The sequence below is a fragment of the Crocodylus porosus genome, unplaced genomic scaffold (genome assembly GCF_001723895.1).
Source record: "Crocodylus porosus isolate Cpor-Errol unplaced genomic scaffold, CroPor_comp1, whole genome shotgun sequence".
Taxonomy (NCBI): domain Eukaryota; kingdom Metazoa; phylum Chordata; order Crocodylia; family Crocodylidae; genus Crocodylus; species Crocodylus porosus.
Genome location: NW_017728906.1, coordinates 140,984,207 through 140,999,950, shown reverse-complemented (window position 1 = coordinate 140,999,950; position 15,744 = coordinate 140,984,207). Strand labels below are relative to the sequence as shown.

The 15,744-nt window shown below is 42.1% G+C and overlaps 1 protein-coding gene across 3 annotated transcripts in view; it reads right to left on the bottom strand.

Moving 5' to 3' along the window:
- Window positions 1-15,744, bottom strand: part of DIAPH3 (diaphanous related formin 3) — a 452,799-nt gene that overhangs the window by 223,781 nt on the left and 213,274 nt on the right. For all 3 annotated transcript variants that reach the window (XM_019529821.1, XM_019529822.1, XM_019529823.1), the window contains one exon: window positions 15-254. In XM_019529821.1, the coding sequence (XP_019385366.1) occupies window positions 15-254 (240 nt within the window). The remainder of the gene's footprint in view (window positions 1-14; window positions 255-15,744) is intronic.

Genomic DNA, 15,744 nt, shown 5'->3' with positions numbered 1-15,744 from the left:
AATCTTTAACTCACTTTACAAAGAGAGCTGAGGTTAAATCCAAAGGTCTGTGCATTCCGAGAGCCGGCATTCATGTAGTTTCCCATTAACAACACTAGTTCCAGTAACTTGCTAAAGCTTTTGCTCTTCTTTATCTCTTCACAGGCAGTACTGACAGCCATGATGTCAGGTTTGATGTTGTTCACCTGCTCCTCAAACTGAAGCTTAAAGAGAATAGCGCTGAGCCGTGGCCGTAGCCTCTTCACGTTGCTCATCTGATTGAAAAGAAAATAGGAGATTTCCTTTAAAATTCATATTAGACTTTGGTACTGTACAATGCATATAATCTAGGATGATTTACTGGTGTGAAAGACTTGAAGAAGCAATATATCTCCTATAACTGATAGCAAATGGATGAATGAAAGAATGAGGGACACTTCAGTAAGCAACTGAAATCCTGGCTTCTGTTTGCTAATAAGAACTGTCCCCTCTTCCCCCTCCAATAAGTAGTATGTGTAAGCAATAAAAGATAAAGTGTCATCATATATCACGTCTGTCAACTTGTATAGTAAATCCTACAAAACTAATCCAAGTTTATGATCCAGTAGTTGCAAAGAAATAATAAAAAAGTAGTTTAAATGTTTTTGCTCCAAAAGTAGCATTCATTTTTCACTGAAATATTTAACTAGTTATTTTAATCACAGTTCAGCTTAGCTTAACAAAATAACAGTAATTTGTTAAGAAATATGAAATACAGCCCACTTAAATGTAGAATTTGTTTCTATAATTTTAGTATATATCCCACCAGAGCAATTGGTACAATACAATTTGCTAGGCAAACTGCATGCTACTAAAAACACCAGCAATTGTTTTTATATGCAAGATACTTTACTTTCTTTACACTGTACTGATAGGACTTTTTAACATTATACTGCAACCTTCATGTATTTGAAGCCCCATTGAGGTCAATGAGTTATAACAAGACATTTTTTTTTTTTAATCTCATTTGCTCCATGTACTGACTATGCAGAAGCACATTTCATTGCTTCTGAAGACCAAGCTCATTGCATGTCAGGTGATTCCTTCAAAGCCCCATTCCTCACCCCTGCCTGCCATCCTTCTACTTCCGCCATCTCCCTTTTCCCTGCAACACCTTCCTCTATCTCTGTGCCCTGCTAGACCAGGGTCACGTGACCTGTCTTACCAATGGCAGGAACTCTCTCTCCCTTCATTTCCTGAAGAATTTCCATTCCCCTTCTCTCTAAATCAGACTCCCCATCTGTCCGTGCCAGATGTTCTTTGCATCTCCAGTCTTGCATCCTTGGATCATCCATTTTTGTCTACCATGCCAATGGTTCTGCTTGCACCCCCATTTCCATTTCCCCCATGCCAGCAGCTCTGTATCCTACTACCCAAATCCTCAACAAAGCTACTGGCTCTTCTTCAACTCATGACAAGACCTCCCAGTCTCTTTTCTCCACGTTGGGGCTCTATGTATGCCAAATGCATTCCTTTAGCTTCTTTTCAGAAAGGATATTTGTTTGCCTTGCCATTACCCTTTCTCTCACTACCAGAGCATCCCCTACCTTGTAACCTCTCCACATCCCTGAAGCCATGCAACAGTTAACAATTCCTTCTTGTTCCACCATTTACAATTTACTGTCAGCTATTTTCCAAGATATAGGTCATTAAGTTTATCAACATGTTAAAACTTTTTGTTCTTTTCGTTCTCTTAGCAGAGTCAACCAGTAATACTTAAGAGTATCCCTGTGACAAGCTTCTACGGACAACTGCAGAAGTGCTTGAAGCTGTGACTGTGCTCAACACATTTTCCCCCTTTCACTTTTCTGCTTTCCCCATAATCAGTAGGACTCCAGTTAATAATGCCTACAAACATTCCCTAAAATGATAGAATTAATTAGATACAGCACTCAAAATTTACTGAGTCAATTATGTATACAAAAAGATGTGGGTGAATCCAGAAGTTGGGGGAGATACAGAACAGACACAGTTCCTGCCAAAGGCACTCCTTTGACAAGGCTTCAAAACTTAGAGGCTTCTTCCCCCACCCAATCTTTTAGCCTACAATTGAAAATTTGGCAGCAAGGGAAAACAGGGCGGAAGGTGGTGAGCAGCACCAGCATGAACTCTCTGGGATCCAGAGCCACACAAAAGCACTGGCTGACAGAGGCTGCACTGATGAACAGGTAAACTCAGGGAGCTCACTGCACATGTGGTATACAGCTAAAGGGAAGAGGGTATATAAAAGCACCCCCCACACTCTTCCTAGATCTGCCCCCATAAACAGAGGTCAAGTTGAGTTTTTGGCCTACAAAATTATGATACCTTGCATATTAAGCATAGCAGCCCCAAAACCCAAAGTATTATGGAACATATATCCTGGAAGCAAGTAGATCCTGGATGCAATCTAAAATGATGGCACCACTTAGCATTTCCTTTAGCAATGCTAAAGTACTAATCACTAGGAAACAGATACATGCCTATTAAGAAACACATAAAATAATGCAGACAGCCTGTGTTAAATATGCACAAAGTAGCATCCAATATCCAGCCATATCCAGTGGTTCTCAATACTTTTAGAGTCAAGCCAGCCCTGGAAAAATGCAAGCTCCTGACTTTCACGTGTGTTTTGACTATGGAAAAATAATACAGCAAGTCTTCTGTTACAAAAAACCCAGAAAGACCACAACAGGGCTGAATGCTTTCTATACTACGGATTCGTATTTTAAATCTCAGAGTATATCCTATAAATCATGTACAGGTGTTTGCATACCTAACAGCAAACAGTACACTGGCTGAGAATCAGTGGCTTAGTTCTTGGACTATGTAAATTCAGATTAAGTAATCATATCAGGTGTTCAAGAATAAGCCAGTGAAGTATCAAGTTGCAAATTTCCAGGAATAACTCTGAAGCACAAAGACTACAGAAACTCCAGGTCATGTGCTTGAAAAATCTCTGGAGCTGCCCATCTCTCAAAAGATGTTTTGTTTAAGTTCTGTTTACAATTAGTCCCAGTGGACCATACTCCACCAACTCTCAAAGAAAATCCCCTTTAAGTACTCTTTTTGCTTTGAACCCACAACAAGAGCAAATGCAAAGTGGGATTTTAGTTTTGATTTTGTTGTTAGTTTGGTTTTGGATTTTCTTTTGGTTTGAGGGTTTTTTTCAGGGAAGGGAAGTACACCTTTTCTAGGGTCTAAACTTTTCTTTTGGTACAATTAGCTAAAATTATCTCCTTTAAATACTGGGGAACAAAACCAGAAAAATCTCTTATTTACCTGATTTGATCAAGCCAACACTACCTTCACTTCCACTGCCTCAAGTTCAAGCTTCTTATCCATACCTTGCAAAACTCTGGCCCTCTACTCTCCTGATTCTTAGGCTCCCCATGCCCCTTTTGATATCCAGTGATTCACAACAATATTTCTTGATCCCTACAAGACCGCTGCTTCCATTACAATTCCAACTCTTTCTCCTATATCAGTACCATTATTCTGAGCTAGCACACAAAGACACTGCCTTCTCCATAGTTAGATACATTAAAGAATGTATTCCAACCATATAGAATCACAGAATCAATGAGTAGGAAGGGACCTAGACACATCATCTAGTCCGACCCTCTGCCATGGGCAGGAAGGAGCACTGGGGGTGGCAGGGGTCATAAGACCCCAGCCAAGTGCCTATCCAGTCTCCTCTTGAAGATTTCCAGGGAAAGGTGAGAGCACCACCTCTCTGGGAAGCCTATTCCAGGCTCTGGCCACGTTACCATGAAGTAGTTCTTCTTAATACCTAACCTAAACCTATCCTCCCTCAGCTTGTGGCCATTGTTCCTAGTGACTCCAAAGGGGACCCTGGTGAACAGACTTTCCCCGAGTCCCCGCTGGTGGCCCCTAATAAAGTAGTAGGCAGCCACAAGATCCGCCCTCAGTCTCCTCTTGTGGAGACTGAAGAGATTCAGGTCCCTCAGCCTCTCCTCATAGGACTGGCCACGGAAGCCCCCCACCATACAAGTGGCCCTCCTCTGGACCCTCTCCAGGTTCTCCATGTCCCTCTTGAAGTGCAGCGCCCAGAACTGGACACTGTGCTCCAGCTGTGGCCTAATCAGCGCCGCATAGAGGGGGAACAAGATCTCTCTGGACCTGTTAGTGATGCCCCTGTTGATGTAGGACAGGGTGCGGTTGGCTCTGCCTATTGCTTCATCGCATTGGCAACTCATATTCATCCTGGAGTCAATCCTGACTCCAAGATCCCTCTCTGCCTCTGTGATGCTGAGAGGGTCAGCCCCTAACCTATAACCATAATGCTGGTTCCCTCTCCCCAGGTAGAGCACTCTGCAATTGTCCTTGTTGAACTGCATCCTGTTCAGATCCGTATCTGTTCAGGTATGTTTTGCATTTCTTATTAAAACTGAAGTCATATATACATCAATACAACACCCTACAGAGTCACCCTTATTTGGAAGATTGTCTCAAACTCGCAGTTATTAAAACTTAAAAAATAAATATTGACTTAAGGTGCGTTCTCATTATTGCATAAGTGAAAAGGCTATGAAAGATACTCTACAGATTACATACATGTGTAGTACTCCTTCACTAAGAATCCCCAAATTTTCACTAGTTTAAACTAGCAATAAAATTAGTGCTCTTTTAGATTAGCTGCCATTTAAATAGTAAATATGGCATCTCTTGCCAATGTGAACAGGATACAAAACTGTCAACAAATTTTGAAATTTTTTTCAAATAAACAGTAATTGAGATCTGAGATGTTTTAAAAAATGAAAGTATTAATTAAAGTTTTCCTATAGAAACTTGAGTGAATCTAGATATCCTAGAAAATGTTTGGTGATTCCAAAACAGTCTTTTGCATTTTCCTCCAAGATTAAATAGAAAAATTCCACTGAAGTTATCTACATCATTTATATCTCGTCTACCTTGACTCAGGTAGTAGAGTAGAATACTCCTATCAAACCAGCAGCACGCATAGATCAATGCATGATATCCATTCATTTTAAGCAGTATTGAACACCAGATGCTTTGCAGCCAGCCAACTTAATACATGGAAATACCTCTGAGACATTTCTAAAAAGTAAAGGCTGCAAAACCCATTTGTATAAAATGTGTGCTTTTTGGTTTCAAAAGAAAGGTCAGAAGCTATTAAAAAAAAAAAAAAAAATCAAAGAAACCATAGAAATAATAGAAAACTGGGGTTGTAAGGGACCTCAGGTGGTCATCTAGTCCTCAAAGCAGGACCATCCTCAACTACATCATCTGAGTCAATGCCTCATCTAGCCAGGTTTTGAAAACCTCCAAGGATGGAGATTCCACCCACTTTCACGGTAACCTGTTCCAGTGTTTTAATACTCTCCTAGTGAAAAAGTTGCTCCTAATACCTTACTTAAACTTCCCTTGATGCAACTTGAGACCATTGCTCCTTGTTCTGTCATCTGCTACCACTGAGAATAGGCTAACTCCATTGTCTTTTGAACCTCCCTTCAGGTAGTTGAAGGCTGCTATTAAATCCCTTCTTAGTCTTCTCTTGTCCAAACTCAGTAAGCCCAGTTCCCTTAGCCACTTCTCAGAAGTTATGTCCCCCGGAAGCTTCACCATTTTTGTTGCCCTATGCTGAACTCTCTCCAATTAGTCCATATCCTTTCTGTAGTGGGGGGGGAGGGTACAAAACTGAACACAGTAGTCCAGATACTGTCTCATCAATATTGAATAGAGGGGAATAATCATTTAACTTGATTTGCTGGCAACACTCCTTCCAATGCAGTCCAGAATGCTGTTAGCCTTCTTTGCAACAAGGGCACACTGCTGGCTTATATTCAGCATATTGTCCACTGTAACTCCCAGGTCCTTTTCTTCGGAGCTGTTTGCCAGCCAGTCAGCCCCCAGCCTGTACTGCGGCATGGGATTGTTCCATCCTACGTACAGGAGTTTGCACTAGTCCTTGTTGAACCTCATGAGATTCCTTTTGGTCCAATCCTTCAATTTGTCTATGTCACTCTGAATCCTAGCCCTACCCTCCAGCATATCTACTACTTCAGCTTGGTGTAATCTGCATACATGATGAAGGTGCACTCTATGCCATCTTCCAAGTCATTAATGAAGACATTGAACAAAATCGAGAAGTCTTGTTCCCCCTCTATGTGGCGCTGGTCAGGTCACAGCTGGAGTACTGTGTCCAGTTCTGGGCGCTGCACTTCAAGAAGGACATGGAGAACCTGGAGAGGGTCCAGAGAAGGGCCACTTGTATGGTTGAGGGCCTCTGTGGCCACCCTTTCAGGAGAGGCTGAGGGAACTGAATCTCTTCAGTCTCCATAAGAGGAGACTGAGGGCGGATCTTGTGGCTGCCTACAACCTTATTAGGGGCCACCAGCAGGGACTCAGGGAAAGTCTGTTCACCAGGGTCCCCCTTGGAGTCACTAGGAACAATGGCCACAAACTGAGGGAGGATAGATTTAGGTTAGATATTAGGAAAAACTACTTCACGGTAACGTGGCCAGAGCCTGGAATAGGCTTCCCAGAGAGGTGGTGCTCTCACCTTCCCTGGAGATCTTCAAGAGGAGACTGGATAGGCACCTGGCTGGGGTCTTATGACCCCTGCCACCCCCAGTGCTCCTTCCTGCCTATGGCAGGGGGGTCGGACTAGATGATCTGTCTCGGTCCTTTCCAACTCATTGATTCTATGATTCTATGAAAACCAGCCCCAGGACCAACCTGTGGGGCACTTTGCTTGATACCAGCTGCCTACTAGACATTGAGCAATTGATTACTACCCTCTGAACTCAATGCTCCAGCCAGTTTTCTATCCATCTTACAGTCCATTCATCCAGCCCATACTTTCTTAGCTTGCCTGTAAGAACTTTGTGGAAAACCGTATCAAAAGTATACCTGCCCACATCCACAGAGCCAGTTATCTTATCATAGAAGGCAACCAGGTTGATCAGGCATGACTTGCCCTTGGTGAATTCATGCTGACTGTTCCTCATTTGAAGATTTTTCCAGGGACTCATCTGTAGTTCCCTGGATCCTTCTTCTTCTCTTTCTTAAATATGAACACCATGTTTGACCTTCTCCGATCATCCAGGACCTCTCCTGACAGCCATGAGTTTTCAAAGATGATGGCCAGTGGCTCTACAATCTCATCAGCTAACTCCCTCAGCACCCTCGGGGACATCCCATCTGGCCCCATAGACTTGTACATATCCAGCTTTTCTAAGTAGTCCTTAATCTGTTCTTTCACCACCGAGGGCTGCTCACCTCCTTCCCAAACCGTGCTGCCCAGTGAAGTAGTCTGGGAGCTGACCTAACCTGTGAAGACTGAGGCAAAAAAGGCACTGAGAACTTCAGCCTCTTCTGCATCCTCTGTCACAAGGTTGCCTCCCGCATTCAGTAAGGGACTCACACTTTCCCTGATCCTCCTCTTGCTAAGGATGCACTCATAAAAACACTTCTTGTTACCCTCCACATTCCTTGCTAGCTACAACTCCAGTTGAGCTTTGGCCTTTCTGACTTCATCTCTGCATGCCCAAGTAATGCTCTTATATGCTCCCCTAGTTATTTTTCCACGTTTCCACTTTTTATAAGCTTTCTTTTTGTGACTTAGTTTACTGAAGAGTTCCCCGATAAGCCAAAGTGGTCTTCTGCTATACTTGTTAGTCTTCCTGCTCATCAGGATGGTTAGTTCCTGCACTCTCAGTAAGGCTTATTTTAAATACAGCCAGCTCTCCTGGACTCCTCTCCCCTTCAGTTTGGCTTCCCAGAGGATCCTGCCCATGAGTTCCCAAAGCAAGTCAAAGTCTGCTTTTCTCAGGTCCGGGATCTTTACTCTGCTACTCTCCATCCTTCCTTTCCTCGGGGTCCTAAACTCCATCACCCTGTGGTGACTGCTGCACAAGCTGTCGCCCACTATTACATTCCCCACCAATTCATCCCTGTTTGTGAGCAGCAAGTGAAGAAGACAATGGCCCTTAGTTGACCTCAAAATATTTCTCACCTCCTTTTCAAAACAGCAGCATATGGATCAGGATTGGAATTGCAGTTTCGTGCAACTAGATGTTTTTCTTCTTATTATAGTAAAGTGGCGCCACATGACAACAGCTTTAAAAAACTAAAAATCTCTACTTTTTCCAGAGTAAAAAGTGAATTATACTAGGGTTATTTCACTCAGAAGTAATAAGTATCAGATGAGGCTTATTTCTGCTTGTGTGCTCAAACTTGGAAGAAGTTTTAATTAAAATGTTTCTTAAGCCATTGCATGCTGCTTCTTTTCATTTGTATTTATGTTCTACATTTTTGTTTATATCATCTGTTCCACATTACAGTGTTTTAACTGGGATATGAAGTCTTAAATCTTATTAATCCTAATAGGTATGGACAGGGGACATAAAACCTCATTGTTAGAACAACCGCAATATCACTGTCATTCATAGAAACTTAACAGTATTTTTAAGTTCTCTCATTTGAGTGGGGCTTTTGGCACTTGTCTAATTGCTGATTTAATCAGCTATTAGATAAAAGCACCAAAAAAGGTCCACTAACGCCCCCAGTCTATACAGGTGTTGGGCAAGCCGAGTAACTAATGGAGTGCTTCTTCCGGGCACGTGCCGGGTTCAGCATGGGGGCATGCAGAGTTTAAAGTAAAGTGCTGGGGTTTTTTTTAATGACTGTAAGTGGTCACAATTCTTAACATGATAAATGGTGTATATAGAATCATAACCCAGTAATTCTTTTGAAGGATTTAGCCTAATCAGATCTTTGGCATAGACAAATTTTGAGTTTAGAATAAAACTAACTTCATACTTTATTTTAAAAAATGTGCAAGTTATCCTTCAAAGGCAATCTCAAAATTATGGTTTTGCATACCACAAAGGTACATGCTGCATCAAGACCCTATTTGCCTCCCCCGAGCCCCCAACCACATGCCCTGAAGTTCAATGATATCGGGAACATAGAATTGAAAGGTGTCACCTGGGTTACTGAGTCCAATCCCCTGCTATGATGAACAACCATACAAGTTAAGTCCAAAATGCTGCACTGCCCTTTGAGGTGGCCCGATACCACAAGCTACAAAGCATCCTCAGAAGGTAGAGATATTAGGATTTTTGGTATAAAATTCCAAGTCCTCAAAAATTAAAATGTGCCAAAGAAATACAACAGGAGAAAGAACAAAGACACCAATAATGTCTTAGATCCCTTCAATGGCAGGGAATTTATTAGATAAAATATGCCTCGATGATCCTTAAGAAGTGGACCATGTGCCAAGGAACCTGAAAGAGAAAAACCCTCTAAAAGTCTTTGCCAATGTAATTTGGAAGAAAATTCTCTCCTGACTAAATCTGAGGGGGAATTCAGAGGAAGACATGCCAGTCAGGTACTGCAGTACCACTAGAAGAACCAGCTTATCTTGGCCAATATCCCAGTTCTAGCTGTGAATAACCACTGATAAAACAAAACCCAGAGAAGCCAAGTTATGCCTTAGAGTATGAGGAGTGATTTTTTTTTTACTTGACCCTAACAGGTAAAAAGAAGTACCTATGAAACATAATATTAGTTGATTAAAAATGAAATGAATATATATGATAACAAGTATTGTATGCATATTATAAGATCAAGAGAGAAATAAAGTATGAACAAAGAAATAAAACCATATCCAGAAAGGCCTGTCATCACTATTATGCACATTATGTTCCTTGCATACACATACTAAATGATTTTGTGTAATCTAATTTAAAGAATATCCTTAAAAAAAGACACCAACAATGCCTCAAGGACTCCAACAAACACCAATGCAAAAAGCCTCAAATACCTGATAATTTGTACCTTATTTTTTGTTCATTTTACCCTGTCTCATAGGACTGATGTGAAGACAAACCAATGAATTATTGTGAAGTAGTCAGATATTGACTTGATGAATTCCATAGAAAAGCCCATGAAGAAATTAGTAATGGTATATTTAGTACACAGTTTAAATGCTATATAAAAATTAAGGCATGGGACTCCATATTCAATGAAAGAGATTAAAAAAAGTTATTGCACCCTATTCTGTACTGTGAATGAAGCAGAGGTCGTATATTATTGTGGAAGGTGCCATACTATCATTTAATTAAAAACTGAATCGGAATATACATAGATACAAAGAAGCCAGAAAAAATTACTCTGGTTTTCTATGCTGCCACACAACATTAGAAAACTGTGCTCAACTTCAATCCACTATTTATCAGTCCTACACATTTTTGGCTATGCTGCCTTCTAGTTTTCCCATACACTGAAAACACTTTGGAATAAAATATTTTCTACCATATAATACAACTCCAAACACAACATACATCCTATTTTGGGAAGTTCCAAGACAGACAAAAGATCTTACCTTAGAGTATAAGAAAGTAACTGATATCGGGTCTCCACAGCTGAGGGGCCAGGCACCGGGGTTGGAAGATACACGCTAAGGCTGGAGGCTTGAGAGCCATGTACTTGAGCTGGAGGCTTAGGGGTTGAGAACTGCATACATCAGCTGGAGGCTGCACATCATAACCCAATCTGGCTAGCGCTGCATGCCAGGCCTGATCTGGCCATGCTGGTATCAGAGCTTCATGCCAGGTACAACCTAGCACACACACCCAGAGCCAGCACATGGTTCCAAACTTGGTATGCTGGTTTCAGCCAGCATGCGATTCCAGAGCCAGCACATGGGGGCTTAGGACAGATAATCAAAAAGCCTGAGCCAGGTTAATCTAACCTACCTAGATTGAATCAGTTTGTAACCACATAGACATTCCCTCTGAACTGAAGAAATGCCAGCACATGCCTGCAGTCACTCAGGCTAGAAACCAGGGGGCACTGGAGCAGCTCTCGCTTCACTTCCACACTGCTGAGCTGAGGGTGGGTGTGGCCAGGCCCCAGCAGCACCTCTGATTAGAGAGGTCTGCCTGCACCAGCCCAGGCTTTTCCCTTACTGCTCAAGGGGTGGGAGTGTTGCCAAATCCTGGCCCCAGGCTAGCACTGAGGCAAATGGGGGGTGGGGGGAGGTACTGTGTATGCATCTGTTGATGATACTGAACTTTTCAATCCACCTCCTTTGTACTTCTTCATACTATCTGCAAACCTGACCGATGAGGGAACCAGTAAGGAGCTGATAACTGTATTTATCAGCCCATCAACAAAACAAAAGCCTCTCTCATTAGTTCAAGCTCTTCCTAACAGCTTTTGTCAAGGATGGAACACAGAGTCATTACCAGCTGACCTGCTGATTAGCTCCAAAAAGCCTAAGTGGACACTGTTTTGTCTGCCTGTTCCAGTGAAATTGAAGACATACACCTAGACACCTCTTAGCATTAGCTAACATACCACACTCCTAGGCTCCATGGGGCTTAGGGTCTGTGCTGTGGGAGATGGGAAGTGGGGAAGCAGCAAGCAGCAAGCGAAGATAGGCAGACCCTGTTGTGCCTGCAGTCTCTGCTGGAGTTCCAGCCAGGGAGCAGAAGGGCAGGGCCAGCCCTGTTCTCTGAAGCAGACAGCACAGCCCAGGGCTGTAAAGCATCTGGAATACTGGGGGACTCTGATTTAATTTAAACCAGGAACGAGTCTGGGATAGACACTGAATAAACCGGTTTGACCCAAATCAGTTAAGTCTAACACTACATTCAACCACGTTTATCTTAAACCAGTTTCAGTCATTTTCAAACTGATCTATGTCCACTGAACTTCTGTTCTGTTACAGGTTTAAACCAGTTTCTGATTACTTAAACTGGCTTATGTGTAATATCTGTCCATAAGCCATGTGGCTTATATCTAGTGCACCAAGTCCCTCATGCCTATTCAATCCAACATGCAGTCAAGTATGGAAATTTGGCAAGGTGGAAGGGGAAGAAGGTGGGGGAAAGCAGTGGCAACTGTAATTGCTATGGCTCCCAGAGCTGTAAGAACTCCCTCAGGCAAATATCTGGACCAATGGGGAGCCCCTTTCCTTGCATATAAGGCCCTGTCCCCCACCTCCAAAAACTGATCTTGCTAGACAGATTTATAGTTAGCTAAATAATTTTTTAATTATTATTTTCATCCGCTTCCATTAAAAAGGAACATACATTTTGTCTGGTGGAATTTCCCTGAAGGGCACGCATCTTAAAAACCCTTCATTTAATTCTCTTAGCCTTAACTCACTCAAATGTTTTGTTACCCCTCTTCTCCCCCTTGACATTCCCCCAGATACTGATGGTCACCCCTAATACACTGATAATATAATAATAATAATAACAATAATAATAATAATATATTATTTATAATAATGATTATAAATTATTACAATTATAATCCTTGGTTGATTTTCCTTCTTAAATTTCCTTCCCCATACCAAACCTTTAATGACTGAACAGCACTTTATGAGGCCGTGAATTTTTGTCAGAAAAATGTTAGTTTACTGAGCACTAATTAACATTAATTAAGAATAATTAATAAAAGTAACAACAGTTAGCACTTTAGTGTTTTACATTTGTACATACTTTAGCGTGTACAAGTATTAACTTACAAATATAATGTTTTCATTAATATATCAATGTGGCAGGGCGCGACCTAGGGGTGCCGTGAACTCCCCTAGCGCCCCACTACCATGCCAAATCAGTCTCAAATGCACCCTCTTTATCTCTCTCACCACATCTTTGATGTTAATATGTTAAAGGGAGGCTGCCTTCCTAACCTTTTTGGCACAGTGTCTTGATGGATCTGGGCTCTGTCTAGTTGCCCACCTGTACCTTCGCAAGCACCTCCTGCTTTCTCCCCGCAGCTCTCGCAGCCCGCACCGGGGCCTGTCTCCCCGCGGCTCTCGCAGCCCGCACCGGGGCCTGTCTCAATGTAACAATAACAATGAAACAGAAAACTACCACTCTCGTGTTCCAACACAAATTCCAAGCCGCCGGGCTAACCTTCATCTGTATCCCTGCTAGGGTTTCCTCCACCCAGTATCCTTATGCAGACACTGCTCAGGCCATCAGGCTTCTCTGCTATGCCGGCCCTGCTTGCTCCAGCAGAGCTCTACCTTCCTTGGCTGCCAGAGGGGAACTGCCTTTCCGACTTCAGCCTGGCTGTTTATAAAGGCCAGGCCCTGCCCCCTTCCAGTCAGCTGACCAGACTGGTTGCCCCGGTAACCCGCACCTATGCTGCCCTGGTGACTGGCAGCCGAGCTCATACTACTATTGCCAGTAGCAGGCACCTTAGTGCCCTGCTACAATCAATAATGAAAAATAGCTTATTTTTGGACTCTTCGGATTATTCCAGATTGGCAAATGTTACTATTTTATATCTGTTGCTGAATTAAGAAAACTAGTGAATTTGCTTTTCTGATGCATTATGGGAATACATTCCTTGGCATTCTTCATCTAGATAACTCATCTTAACTGTTTCCCTTTTATTCCTCATTTCAATGAATTCTACTCAACTGTCTTATACATTCAGGTTGCCAGTCTTTAATTTGCTTACAAAATTGATTTCTGTGTACCTGGTTACCTTTGATGAAGGGAAGTCCTGTAGGAGTTCCAAGTTTTCCCACAGCCTGCCTTGGTCCAGAAATATTTTGTTCTTGTTCTCATCAATACAATAAAGTGTTCTTATAAGCCTCTGACAAAGGATGCGAGTACAGTCTCTACAATACTATTATGACCAGATTATTGGGCTGACAGAAGTCTTTCACTAGGTGGAATGATTTGAATAAGAAGGATAGTTGGAAGAAATATTACCCAGTTGTGTTACTTAATAATGTTGAGGTTACATTCCTGCTATAAGAATAGGCCTTTCTGTGCAAGTTATGGTTGTAAAAAAAAGCTTCTTTTACGTCATAATAATAAACATCTAGTGAAATGTGCAAAAAGTGACATACTGAGAAAAGTTTAACAGAAAAACCACTACTAGCAGTCACCAGCTAAGCAGTTTCTACTATTCTGTCATTCTTGAACCATGCTTGAATGTTCTCCAGTTAACTGCATAGTATAATCTGGTTAAGAGCTTTAAAGCACAATTAAAAAAATACCCTCCAAAAATTAAAAGTGTTTTATGGCACACGTCAGCCAAAGAACAGTCGCAACTAATTTACAATCAAGGACAAAATTATTAATAAGTTTTCTAAATTATATTAAGAGAAATACAGTAAAATAAAGATTTAACAGGTGATCTAGATTTTAGCAAATAAATACACACTTTGTCAATTTGAGAAACAGCATCAAAACTTTAACTTAGGATCAACACCATGGAACAAAGCTGGAACATTCAATAAAATAAACAGATTTAACACAGCATTCATAAGATACCTCGAGGATGTAGGCGGGGGAAATACAGTAGTATATGATCACATCTCAGCTGCAAGACAGCAAAATGGAGCAAGAGAAAGAAAAAGACATACAAGAAAAATAACATAGTTTATCTCTAGAAAACCCAGAATCTGGAACAGAAGATAAGAGTAATGAAAGATGTATACTATACTGACTGCAGTATGAATAGCAAACATAAAAGTATAAATTGACTTAAAAGAGCATAACTGCAGATACTACCAAAGCAACTTAAACAGTCACAAAAAAGTTAACAAATAAATAAAATATCAAGGCTCAGTACTAACTGGACATCTACACATGTATATTAATGCACAGCAATAAACTCAGCTGCATATCACACCCGAATCCACTCCTCCCCAGTGCTGTGCTTACAAGCGTGCCCAGCACATGGAGCTGAGTCAGAACATCCCTGGCTGAGGGCCCAGGGGCTCAGCCTGCCAGCCTAGGGCTGATCCAACCCAGTTCAACATGTTGCAGAGGGACTGGCTGGGGCATGAGGTGCTTCAATACAAGGCTACCTGGCAGGGAACCCCTGCATTACAGCACCCTTGTGCCCAAGTCAGCCCCTCCAGCATCTACACATACCTTGCTGTGGAGTTAGTCACTCCAGCCTAACAGGGGTACACGTGTAGATGCTGAGACAGTTATTGTGGAGCTTACTCAGCCATAAACACCTCATGTAGATGCATCCACTGAGAATTATGTACTCATTTTAGAGGAGAGAATACAGCAATCCCATTGAAGGGTAGAAAAGTTGTCATCACTCAGTACTTAGTCTCGTTAAAATTCACCTTGCCCTAGCCCTTTGTTGTTAAACCCTGCTAGCAATACTTAATAGGTTGGCTTTAATAGGGGGATAGGCAAACTAGTTAGAGTAAGGTAAAAGGGTGTCAAGATTTGCTACACATCAGCTACTCCACAGCAACTGCCTGATGGGAGCCAATTTACCAGAGTTTAGCTCACAACTACTTCAGGGCAAAAGTATCCACAGGCATTTACCAACAGCTATCATCACTACCAGACATTCAAAACCAAAAAATTGGAAGCTATTGATCTATTGACCTAGTGATCGATGGGAAGCTGGGCGACAGTGACCATGAGCTGATCACCTTCACCATCCACTGTAAAGCTGGCAAGTCAGTCAGCAACACGGAAGTCCTTGACTTCAGGAAAGTCGACTTTGACAAGCTCAGAAGGCTTCTCAGTGAGGCCCTAAGGGACCATGACCACAGGGGGAGGGGAGTTCAGGATGAGGGAGCTCCTCAATGCACAAGATAATTCTATTCCATCTCGGAAGAAAGGCAGCAGGAGGGCACAGCAGCCCCCCTGGCTCTCCAGGGATCTAGCAGACCTCCTGAGGCTAAAAAGAAAGGCCTACAAAGGATGGAGGATGGGATTCACCTCCAAGGAGGAATATTCTGTACTG